Source organism: Bactrocera oleae, chromosome 2 (genome assembly GCF_042242935.1).
Source record: "Bactrocera oleae isolate idBacOlea1 chromosome 2, idBacOlea1, whole genome shotgun sequence".
Lineage (NCBI taxonomy): Eukaryota > Metazoa > Arthropoda > Insecta > Diptera > Tephritidae > Bactrocera > Bactrocera oleae.
The window spans coordinates 24,392,835-24,405,543 of NC_091536.1; the positions used below are offsets into that span (position 1 = coordinate 24,392,835).

At 37.8% G+C, this 12,709-nt stretch overlaps 1 protein-coding gene and 1 long non-coding RNA gene across 3 annotated transcripts in view; one reads left to right on the plus strand and one right to left on the minus strand.

Moving 5' to 3' along the window:
• Nlg4 (Neuroligin 4) overlaps positions 1–12,709 on the plus strand; it is a 117,156-nt gene that overhangs the window by 60,198 nt on the left and 44,249 nt on the right. The window contains exons 8-9 of the mRNA XM_036377282.2: positions 7,309–7,730; positions 9,589–9,707. Of these exons, the coding sequence (XP_036233175.2) occupies positions 7,309–7,730; positions 9,589–9,707 (541 nt within the window). The remainder of the gene's footprint in view (positions 1–7,308; positions 7,731–9,588; positions 9,708–12,709) is intronic.
• The window catches only part of LOC138858008 (uncharacterized), a 29,489-nt gene that overhangs the window by 4,331 nt on the left and 12,449 nt on the right, over positions 1–12,709 (minus strand). The gene's annotated exons all lie outside the window — the stretch shown is intronic.

Here is a 12,709-nt window from a genome sequence, read left to right on the forward strand (position 1 = left end):
TTGTTGTATCTCAAAAATTTGATAGATTTAAGAAGTCATTGAGGCAAGTGAATTTTCCCTGAAAATATGCTTAGCTTGAAGCTCATTTTACTAAATTAGCATACCCCATCGGCTGGGGGACTCTCGCTCAAATTAGCGTTTACCAAACGTCAGGAGACACAGAGCAACCACAGCCTCAAAGTCAGCGCGTCTAAGGAGATAATTTGAGTGATTGGCACATAAAAGTGAACGCAAACCGCATTAGCAAGCGGAGCGAACTGAATTGAGCTGAGTTGACGTCTGCGCTCGAGGGAGTAAAGTTATTTCGATATTTATGTTTCAAATTCAAGGAACATGGTGCCTAAAGTAGAATAAATTCTGACAGGATGAAAAGCTGTAAACCATCCTGCTGACGGAAAAGAATAGTGAGGCAAATCCTAGAGGGAGTGAGGAGAAAGAAAATACTAAAGGATTTACAGTTAGCTCTATTTTTTTCTTACTCATAAAATAAACACAACAAAAACCACAACCACTTTTAATGCCTACAAAGTCAAACTTAACTTGTTGTTGAAAAATGTACAGTTTATAAAATTTACCACCGTCATCTAATTAGAATACCGCCAAGTAATCTGAAAATGTGTGTATCTTGTCGCGACTACACAATAACACGTGCAATATAACGAACACAAATATTGACAAAAACAAACTTTAGACGCGACGCTAACGTCAGCCGGAAGTAACTAGCGGGGCTTTAAATCAAACGTAATTTAGTGAGCACCGATGATTTTCTCTAACCCACAGAGCCATACAAATAGGTCTTGTCTGGGTACTGCTAATTCACTTTTACTTTTACATTCTTGTTACTGCTGTAATTTAGCGCTTATTCAAACGAATCCGAGCCGAGTAGAACAAAAATGCGTTGGCATTTAATTAAAAGGAAATGTGTCGGAAATTAATGAGAAGTAGAAGCTATGACTGGAACATACCGCACAAGCAATGCTACCCAGAAAAGGCGAAAAGAGTACAGCGAGGAAAAACCTCAGTTCGGTAATTTAACTAATTATAGCAGCTGAAAAGGAAAAGCCGTCGAAGCATAATCGCAAAATCAATATGCTTCTTTCCAGTACACATAGTCACACACATGCGCACTAAAAAAATTAATTTGTTTCGAACGGAAAAATATCAATTTTCGAGAGAAAAAAAATATACTGATTAAATTTACTATTGAGGAGTACAGTACCTATTTGATTCAAATGAATTCATGTGAAAAGTTTTTACTGTTTTTTGTTCTTCAAAATGTGAACGTTTATTTAAGAAAAATATGAACAATAATATGTTTTAATCGAGATATTGTTCAACTGAAGTTATAGCATTTTCCTACCTTGCTGACAATTTGTGGATTCTATTCCAAAAGCACATAACTGGCTTGGCGGCCAAGTAGGCAACAAGCCAATTTTGATACCCTGTTCTGAAATGAACGATTTTGCTGTGAAAACGTTCTGCATCAACCGCAACAAACAGTTATCAAAAGGATAACTCTGTGCTATAAGACGCGTGTCTAGTCGCGACTTACGAGCGCTTTTCGTCAAGCGTTCGCTTCTATTTGATGAGTTGTTGTCGGTAGCGTTCGCCATTAATGGTTTGACACGGTTTTAGGAACTCAAAATTCAGCAAACCCTTCTGATTCCACCAAATAAAAACCCCGGTATCATGCATATTCAGCTTTGCCTTTAATTTGATTCCTTGAACAGGTTTCACATATAATATTTTTATTTACGAATAGCTTCAGTTAATATGATACCTGATTTCCTTGCTTTTGAATGTTTTAAAATGGCTGCTTGAGTGACTGCCAAAGATTCTGATCTGACTGATTCATGCTTCCACTTACCTTCAACCCCAGGACGGAGTTCTTTTTGAGCTTTCGTAAGAAAAGCACGGAAGCTTCACAGGAACTCGCTACTCATATTTATACCCATTAATTTTCCTTCAAACCCCTTTCTTACGCAAACACTTTAAAATTTCAAACACAATAACGTAAGCTAATATCTTTTAACCGCTTTGCTTCATCCTCTTGACGGCATTACTCATTCTCGCGGAACCTTTTTACCCGCACAACAATCACTGAGAGCTAATCAATTTACTTACCTTTTACCACTTTTTCTCCCACACCATATCTTAGATTTAATTTGAGTGAAGGAAAAAGTTAGCAAATTATAATTGTATAAAAAAAAAACTTAAATTCTCCGTCTACTTTGACATCGCGTCTAAGGCAGGCGACCTTTACAAACTTTCCTTTATGTGCTGTTGGCAAGCGGCCAGTCATAACCGAAACTTCGCTCATTCAAAGTGAATGTTAATCATATTTGAAATTAACCGTTCAACCGCCAGGCGTTCACTGTCGCAGGTCTATCCGCGACCTAATGAAGATTTAATGGCGGCGTGTGCAACTCACTAAAATGCCTCGGTTAGCCAAATGTAGTTGTCTTTAATCCAAGCAGCTTTATAGCGCAGTTTTCTTTTACCACACTCTCAAATAAAAATAACCCAAAAATAGTATAAAGGTTATTAAAAAAAAAAAAGATTGCAGCAATTGAAAGCAAAATCAGCTACATATTTAAACTTAGTGAAATCAGGCATTTGAAACAAACTTCTTACATTCTGGCAGTAATTGTTTTAAGTGCAAGAAACTAAGCCGCTAAGCGGTTTCTCTCAACGCTTGGACGCAGCGAAAGCAGCAAAGAGCTTTAAAACTTTTTGGGTAGAATGAAGACTCAGGTCTCATAAGAGATGTTGTCATCATTTGCTATCTCTCTGATGCCAACGCGATGTTGCCATTACTAAGAGAGGTGAATGGACAACTCATATGCGGAATATTTCTGATGACATCACGACCTCGACGACTAAATGCCTTGATCCACTTAAATACTTGTATTATTGATAAAGTAGGCTTTCTAAAATACTTCTGCACATTTTTAATTTCATTTCATTAAGAAGAGAAAATTGTGCAAATATTGTGCAAATATAGAATAATAATTAGATTGAATCGATTTGCGCGCGCAGTTTAAAAGAATCAGTCCGATTCTAATTTGATCAGGTGGTATGTGTGTGTAAGTAATACATATTCACTTTTTTCTATAAACGTAGAATTATCCTAGAAAATTAATGAGTGTCTACTAAAGTTATGAGCACAATATCCTTAGTTGGTTCATACATAACAGCACCAAATTCGGTGACGAATTTGAAAAATTTTTTTTATTAAAAAAAAAAAATCGAATGTCAATTACTTGCCCAAATAAACATATGTAATAAAAAATTTTTATAAAACAATTCAAAGAGCAACACTAAGAATTTTACTGCTGTTACCTCACAAGCAAGCTTTGCTCCTAACCAATGACTTACTCGTATGGCTTGGTATAAACCACGTGCTTACATACAACTGGCCAGATGAAAGCGAAACTCGTCCAAAAATCTCGCACACCGTTTGCACGGTCAAGTGGTCCGTTATGCAACGGTAAATATCGCACACTCTTCAAACAAACAAAGAAACACAACAAAAACCAACAGAGAAATAAAAAAGCAGAAACCTTCCACATAAATGAAGAAAGATATGAAAAGCGAGTTTTATATGCACATAAAAATACTTTTATACGTAAATAACATTAACGGTATTTGTTCAATAAAAGCTAAGTGGATAGCTCAATATTAGTACATTGAGTTAAAAACTTTTTATTGTATTATAACCAAAACAAAGAACTTGTTTCAAGTCAGTGCTATGGGTGCAAGTAGAAAAGGCGGCGAAGAACCACATTATACAATATTTTATCCAATTAGAAAACGCGTGAAGAAACTATCGGCTATCTAGAGACAGCGTAAAGCAAGATTGGTTTGACTACCGCTGTGTAACGCCAATGCATTAGGCCAGGTGATAGGTTCCATGTAGACCCCAACATCTCTTACATGCGTAGAGGGTACCACTGGCCTTTTTCATTTACTCCTCCACATTTAATTTCCACATCAGTTTGTTGTCAAAAATTACTTACCATTTTTGTTAGTTCCGTTCCTAGTAGGGAGTAAGATAGCAATTTTCGATCGAAAAAGAGAAGAAACGAAAACAATAAACGTAGCCATCTGTCTAAACGCAGCTCTGTCAGTAGTCAAAGGGTTAGAGTCTTTATTTCGCATATTTTCCTGCTGGGAAGGCTGCATAATCGCGTGCATTTGCTGATCAGCATCGACTATTTGTGCACATCCGCGTATTAACCATCAAATGCCAGCTAAATGAGCACGCTATCAGTTTCACCGGGACACACAATGCGAACTGACGCTCCTAAGCGTGTACACACACCCCCACCTAACCCTAAACCGATAATAAATTTTGAATATAATTTTTCTGTTTTGCTTGTTGCTTTCACAAATTAATGGTCAGACAACACGTTATAAGCAGTCACCGTGGAGAGTACGTGTGGGTGTGTGCGTGAATGTGTGTATTTTGAAAAACTGCTAATTTGCTGAATTTTCACAGCTTATTTGGTTTTTGCTCACCGTCCGCAGCCGCGATCCCCTCCGTCGGCGTCGTCCATTATTCAGCACAATGTTTTGACAATGTCCGCACATTTTGTTGTTTATCCATTGTTCATGTTGGTGTTGTTGCGTGTGTACACATGTTGAACGTATTTGGAGCGTGAAGCGTTTGTCAGGTGGCCAGGGCTAATAGAAGGTGGCATAAATTAATTGTTGGTTCGCTGCTTCAATGATTTCGCAAACCCGCTCCGTCGGGAGCGGGAACACGAGTGCCCCTGAAGTTTGCTTACTATGCATTATGGAGCGAAAACGCTTGAATGAGTAATGCGTGCTCAAATATTGTGCATTTTGTACAACATAGATTTTGTTTGTTGTAGATAGTACAACTGTATAACTGTACAACAACGTTTCAGACAGGTTTGAATGGAAAATATACACAAAATAGGTGATTAATAGTGCCGGTGATTGAACGTGATTGACAGGTTTGAAGCGGGTAAACAAAAAACACGGAACGGTATTGATAAATTGCCATACTAATGAATAGAAAAAAATACTTAAAATCATCCGAAGCCCTTTTGAGGGATACACATTAATTTACTATTGGCATTATGCCGTTTTGTGGCAGGAGATAAAAACGTGTTTTAAGCAACCAAATCTTTATTGTTTCTCTTTTTGAACGCTAACATGGATGGCTTTACATTCAATTTTTTTTTTTTTTTTTGTTTTGGGCTCAAGTATTCAGCAGAGATACTTCTCGTTACCTGTAAATATTTATCAGCATTTCTGATAGTTAGTGAAAAGCCTGTACATCACACTTACCTAGGCTAATCTATCTGACTTTGAACAGTACGATTATATAAGAGTGATTGGAGCAGCAACACCCTTTGTCAACTTTTACAGCTAACAAAAAGGACATTCCACACAGGGCTTACAAAACAAAAAAGTCAAGACAAGTCAGTTTCTAAGCTCTTTGCTACTTCCTTTCTGAATATTCCATTTGAATTAGCTTGAATGCAAAAAGAAGAATGGTAGTGAATATTTCAAGGAGTTATGTCCACTACAAAACCAAGAAAAACGCGTTTGTGCGTCAATTTTTTGAAGACGCATTTTATTTATAAATAAAAAAAAATATTAAAAAAATATATTTACAGAATTTAATGTATTTGAATAATCGGCAGTTTGTTTTGAAAAATTTTTACTTCCCTTGATCCCGTAGCTGATCTTCAAGAGGACCTTTGAAAAAAGATGTCTGGTAGTTTTAGAGTATCTCAACTCTAAAAACCACACAAAAACATGTATTATTACCATAGAAAAATACAGGTAATTATGTAAAGTGGTTTTGGCCAAATAGCGGCTTCCCAAAAATAAGTCGTCTTTTGTCAAAAAATTTACATTTTATCGAGATCTTATGTCTACGAGCATAACTTAACAAATATATCTAAGAAGGTTGTGTGAAAATTTCGATCGGACCAGCCATTTCGAGGAAGTTTAAGTGGAGAAAATGCTCACATCTCTGAAACTATTTGATTAATCAACTTGAAATTTTCAAAAAATATTTGATATAAACGCAGAAAATCGATTTTTTTTTCCAAATTCACAAGTGGATCTAACCCTTTTCGCTCCTACATGTGTCGTGCCATAGTTTTCTGTATATGCGCATGTGTCTTGTGTTGCGTTGCGCTTCGTGCGTGACAATAAATTAAAACGTGAAGCTGCAAAAATCACAAAAAAAAGCAAGTACGGCGTCATGTCAGAGGAATATGCAGGCATCACATACCGACGCAAAATATCTGGCTCGGCATTAAATTATGCATGTGTGTGTGCGTGTGCGACCAATTGCGGTAAATTACTTGCATGAAGGCTGCACTTCTATTTATGATTATTCATGTCCACGCTCCTACGCACACACCGCCTGTAAACATGGGGGACGCATATTTTTATGCAGCAAACAACACAACAACACTTTTGCGTATGCGGTTGAATTAGTGCGACAGTTAAAACATTATATAATATCAAAACGCACTTTTTGTATTAAAACTTCAACACACGTGCGTGCTCACGCATGCGCGCCCTACATAAACGCACCTATGTGTGTATGTATGTATGCTTGTTTGTGTTTCTTTCTATAAATATTGGCCTCGCCTGCCTTAGCATAACTATAGAAGCGGTGTCCTTGCAGTTGCAACACACTGGCACACGTGCGCACATATACCAGCATATTTACACTATATACATATATATATATATATATACGAGTTGAATGCAACTACTGACAGTCATTCAGTCGAGAGTAACACTTAACCTAAATATCGCAGAGGCTTTCTAACAGACAGACACATTTGCAAATGCATTTGTGCATGTAAAGCTTGGCAAAGGAAGAGCACGCACGTAGCGATGCTCACGCACGCCCACACAGATGCTATACATGTGGCACATTGATTGCGCACAGCCATTGTGGCCTGAAAGTGCATCTGCCTAATGTGTGAGTATATGTGTGGGTGTATATTCTGTGCTGTGATTACCTGCGCCCCTCTTTATATACCCACCAACACATGCGCACCTAACCAAGTGTATATTTATCCGCTAATGAGTGCGTAAATGCGCGTGGCAAAAGTATTTTCATCTTTTGAACTTCAAACTAAGAAGTTACTTTTATATTCTGATACAATTTAATGCCGTATGATGCTATATTTAAACACCCTGCATCACAACAGTCAAAAAAATTCGAAAACAATATTAAAAAAAAATTTTTTGAGCCAATAACATTACGATTAATACACACTCGCTCCTATTTTATCCACTTCGCAGATCGTTAACGAGTACACCGACTGGGATCGTACGTCGCAGCACCCGATTAATACACGCGACACCGCTGTGGCAGCGCTGTCGGATGCGCAATTCGTAGCGCCCATCATACGCACCGGTGACCAATTGGCCGCCAATTCGCCGCCGCCCATATCGAGCAGCAGCAGCTCAGGTGGCGGCACGTCTTCAGCATCGACCGCTGCGGGTGCACAATCGGGACGCTGTTACTTCTACGTTTTCGACTATCAGACGAAGGACGGCGATTATCCACAGCGCATGGGCACGGTACATGGCGAGGACTTGCCCTATATATTTGGTGCACCGCTCGTGGATGGTTTTAGTCACTTTCCACAGAACTATACGAAATCGGAGATAGCCCTGTCCGAGGCGGTGATAATATTTTGGACAAATTTCGCCAGAACTGGGTAAGTATATGAGTGCCGCCACTACGCTTGTCAATTTTACTTAACTTAATATATATAATATTTGGTGCAAGCAATTGAATTGTAGGGCACGAAAATGTTAAGCATAAGGCAATTCAATTAAATATATTTAAATTTTTTTTTTGTTTTATTTACGATTATCTTTTATATGTGTTAATATACTTGTACTTGTAAATACTCGTATATATGTACGGGCCGACATTTTTCATAAAGCCTTCGCTCATCCGAATTCGAACATATACTTGAAAATGAACCAATTCACTTGTACCTTTTGGAGTTAACAATGGAATTACTCGAAAAAAATTCAGCAAGCCGAGGGATAAGTGCAGCAATACCCTTTATTCTCTTTTGTATATTATATTTGTCGGTGCCAAGGCGACAAAAATTCTTATTTTTCCATCTCTCAACCCCAACTGTTTGTTGCAGGATCCGCCAGCATCGACACGTGGCATAAATAATTAAAGAAACATTTAAAAAAATGCACAAAAAAATAAATGTCTAAAAGCAAGTAGTGTATTTGGAGCCTACTTTCACACACACATACACAAAGTGCCTCAATATAACATATTATTTTTCGCTTAGTTCTTATTTATACAATTTTCATTTTTAATTTCATGCTTCATGTTTTTGCGCATCACCATAAAGTGTAGAGTATTTAACATCAAGTGTCCTTAGTACATTATGACTGTTGGATTTACATTCACTCCGCTTCGTTTGCCGGGAATGCCATTCCAGCACTTGTCTAGCGAGTACAAAGAGCTTTAATACCGACCCATGTACACACATTTACAATACGTTTAGCACAATTATTACAACCCTGTAGAAATTTCGAGCACATTACAAGCTCACCTCATATGTATATTTGGTAGCTTATTGTTTATTTATAAATTTAACTTTTGTAGGCATATTCCATTCATAAACTTTTTTTAAATTACGTCATAATTCTTTTTGATATTGTACGACATGGTTGATGGTTTTCGTGTGAAGCTTTTCATAACAGCATTACATTGGTGTATGCTGAAGAGCGACTGTTGTTTGAAAAAGCTTTTACTATAATTTTCGAATTTTGCTATCGAAATTAGGTTTTTTTTTCGTATTTTTCGTACCAACAGACTCGATCAAAGCGATAAAGTTCCTGCAGGGTAACTACTCTCTACACGTGCCACACTAATTTTGCAATAGAGTTTTCATGTTTGCGAATGCATGCCCACATAACCGACAAGGGAGATATTGTTCAGCGCCCTTTTCAACTTTATATGTTTACACTTAGGTACGTATGTGCACATGTATGGATGTGTGTGTATACGCTATATGTAGAGAGTGTTGAAGTGGACTGTTAATGTTCGTCACTTTGGCTTTCCAACACTTTTCTGCTGTTTAGACAGAAAAACTGTGTTGAAAAGCCAGCATTCATTTGAAAAAGATTCAGAGCGATAAAGTTTATATATAATATGTATGTACGCATTTACAGAAGTGATGAATCTCAATTAAGTTAACAAAGGAATTACAATTAATACAGACGCTTTCGAAATATCAGCAAATGATAGCAATTTAAAAATCATAAGAAAGATGCTCATCGTACTCTGTTATTTCTTTTTGCTATAAGGCGCGTGAGACAAAACTTTCAAGCCGCTCTAGCAACATGTGGCCGAGCGTTGTTATAAATGAGAATTATTGCCTAGTGTTTAGTCGCGAATTCCGGATGTTTTTCGTCAATCGCTCGCTTTAATTTGATGATTTGTTGTCGCTAGCGTTCACAATTAATGGTGTTACCCAATATATTATTCTCCAATTACATTTATTTTACATCTTTATATAATCCTCATTGTTTTTATTCCAGCAATCCGAATGAGCACCATCGTCAGGACTCCGTGCTACCCGCCTCCAAAGAGCGTAATCGTTTCCGCAGCACCATTTGGGAAAATTATGATCCGCTGCATCAAAAGTATCTGGAAATCGGTAAGTTGCCACTACTGATTGTAGGAAATTAACAACGTTTTATCAGTAAAGTCATATTTATGGCACTTGTTCTCCTTGCAAGTTCTTTGACCTAAAGTGCACCCCCTCATTTAGTTTTATTAGCATTTATCTTCCATATTTTATGGAATATTGTTTGACTGAATAAAAAGTAATTTTACTCAGAACATCTACATCATTTCCGATCATTTATTGGGTAATTGGGTTAATCATCGTACTATGGGTGCCGCAATCGCAACAAATCGCCATTAAATGTATTTACATTAATGTAGTTACTAACACTCTCTCCCTGCACCCAACTACATAGACACGCGTATCGATATACATAGGCAAGTGTGCAGTTAATTACAGTTATGCGTATTTTGTGTGGTAGCTAGCAGCTCCTTCCATATCCCCCTGCTCAGTTACTTGCGTTACTCTAAATGACCACGCCCCTCAGTGCTAAAGCATAATTGTTTGTGTTATTAGCGACGTGAATTTGCTTCACTGCTGTGTCACATTGTTTATTTATTTACTTGCCTTATGGGTATAATCGTGTCTAAGTTTCCTTGCACAACAGCTGGCGTTATTGGTATTAGAAATTTTGCTTATTTTGCTGCCGAAATGGATAAACAAATTCTCCTTTCTATTACTCTCCTCCATATTGCGGGCATTACTAGGCAAAATAAGTTGTTTTGACAATACTAACTTATAATTCGATCAGTATAGTAATTTAATACGAGTATATGTGTCAGTTATGTTCTACAAGTGTATCTATAGAACAAGTTCAGTTATTTAATACGGCAATCATTTACAGAACACGACGTCATTAATGTGCCTGCTTAATGACAGTATCTATATCCACCACAGCATGACTTGCTCCTAGCTTGGGCCTTATGGGTCTGCAGCGGTAATAAATTTTTCGCGTTAACCCTTTCAGGCTCTCACCATGAAAGACCCGCAGCAAAATCAGCTTCAAGAATGCAATATATGAATGTTATAATGGCTGTTGCTAGGATTATGTCCGTAAAAAGATCATTCAGATATGCTATTTAAGGACACAGGTGTTGTTGCCAACCCTTATGTATGTGGCTGCAACAGACAAGTGCTACAAAATTCATCATAATTGACAGTAATGTAATGTTATGTGAAACGAAAAGACGCGGTACTGACATGCAAAATCTGACATGTGATACAGAAAAGACATATGACTCAAGAAATCAAAATCAATTTTGCCACCATCACGAGCGCAAAAGATAACCGAGCGAATTCAAAGCAGCAAACAGAAGAGTAATGCCATCTATATTTAATTTAAAATTTAATATTTTTAAAGCATAATAAGACAACAACAACAGCAACATTGTAACAGCTGCCGCTTTAATAAACCATAATTATTTGCATACAAATTCAAGACTTGAGAGCAGAAATCACAGTAAACCACATAACAACAGCAAAAAAAACAAATTCGTAATAAGTGACAGAGCAAAAGGACAAAACGGTGCGAAAAACTGCCAGCAACAAGACACAAATGCATATATACATTATTAATGTCGCCTTATCTCACCTTCACAATGAGATTTGCGAACACACACACACACACATGCGGAGCCTATTGGGTTTACGCACGGCGAGCACAGACAACATTTGTTACATCAACTTCTCGCTTATATTCTGCTCGGCGGAGTATTAACACAGCTGCTAGTACGCGCACGCACAATAATAGCAACTGTGGAGATTTCCGTAATTGCGTATACGCCTTGACAAACCCTCTTGATAGTAGGCTACTTTGATGCGTGCCGTTTGTTACGTAACTGATGTAACAACTGCTGCGCCCACCGCACTTTGCCATGGAGCGGCGAAAGCGATTTTTGAAGCATATGCGAAGGCGCTGCACAATTCTCACCGCCACAAATATGTTGCTTAGGCGCGTTTTTGTTGGCAAGTGTGTTGAATCTACAGTGATTATATTGTTATATTTCCACGCAAATATTTAGTAAAATATGATATAATACATTTGTGCATAAATTGTGATGTTGGACTACAATCTTAAGTTATGTCCTGATTATCGGAAGTTATCACCACCAAAGACTATAGTTTTACGAAAATATTTAGATATTTCAGCTTCAAAAGCACTGCTTGCCATACACATATGAAGACATCGTATAAAATAATGGTAAAGGTGGAGTCTGCTGATATACAGCGCTCCAAAAACGCCTTTCCGACGCCACATAGCGAGCCACTATGCGTTTGTAGTAAGAATAAACAGTTTTTTTCACTGCAAAGCTCACAGGTAAACAGTTGAGCTCTCCAGTTGTTTTGAGGTTACTAGTACATGCCAACAGTCAAGGTGTAGTAGATGCTGTGTCAAAGGAAAATGAAGGCAACCACATACACAGATACATAAAAAATAAATGTGGCTAACCGCTTTGGATATAGAAATCAAAACTGCGCCATTGAGTTGCGGCAGAGCGAGTGGTACGCCGCAATGGCAAATCCGCTCTTGCTTGGGTGTAGGCGGTGTAAATTGAGCGCTGTCACGCTTAAATGCCACAAACACATATACATACATATCTACTCGCAATACACATATATTCAAATTTGTACACATTTGCGCCGAGCATATGCCACTTGAGATTAAATGTTCTGCGTGATACGATAAGCCGTAAAGCAGATGTGCCAGTGACGTGCCTAACCCCTCGCACTGCAGTCAACTTCACACATTACGTGGCGCCCTTGCTGCCGCATCTGGAAATTTTTGCGATAATCTCTCCTTATTGCCCTTGTATGTTTTCTCGCCTCCTCATCACATTTCACGGTGCGTCATGCCAACGTCAAAACGAACTTTCAAAATTAAGCAATAAAAGTTTTAACGAAAATAAAACTCAAAGTTCGCATACTCGCACACACACAAATGCATATACACACATACAAATGCAAATGCTTGCTTCCGGCAACTTGCGGGAGGCGAGCAGCAACAAGAAAAATTGTAAGAAATTAAAAGAAGC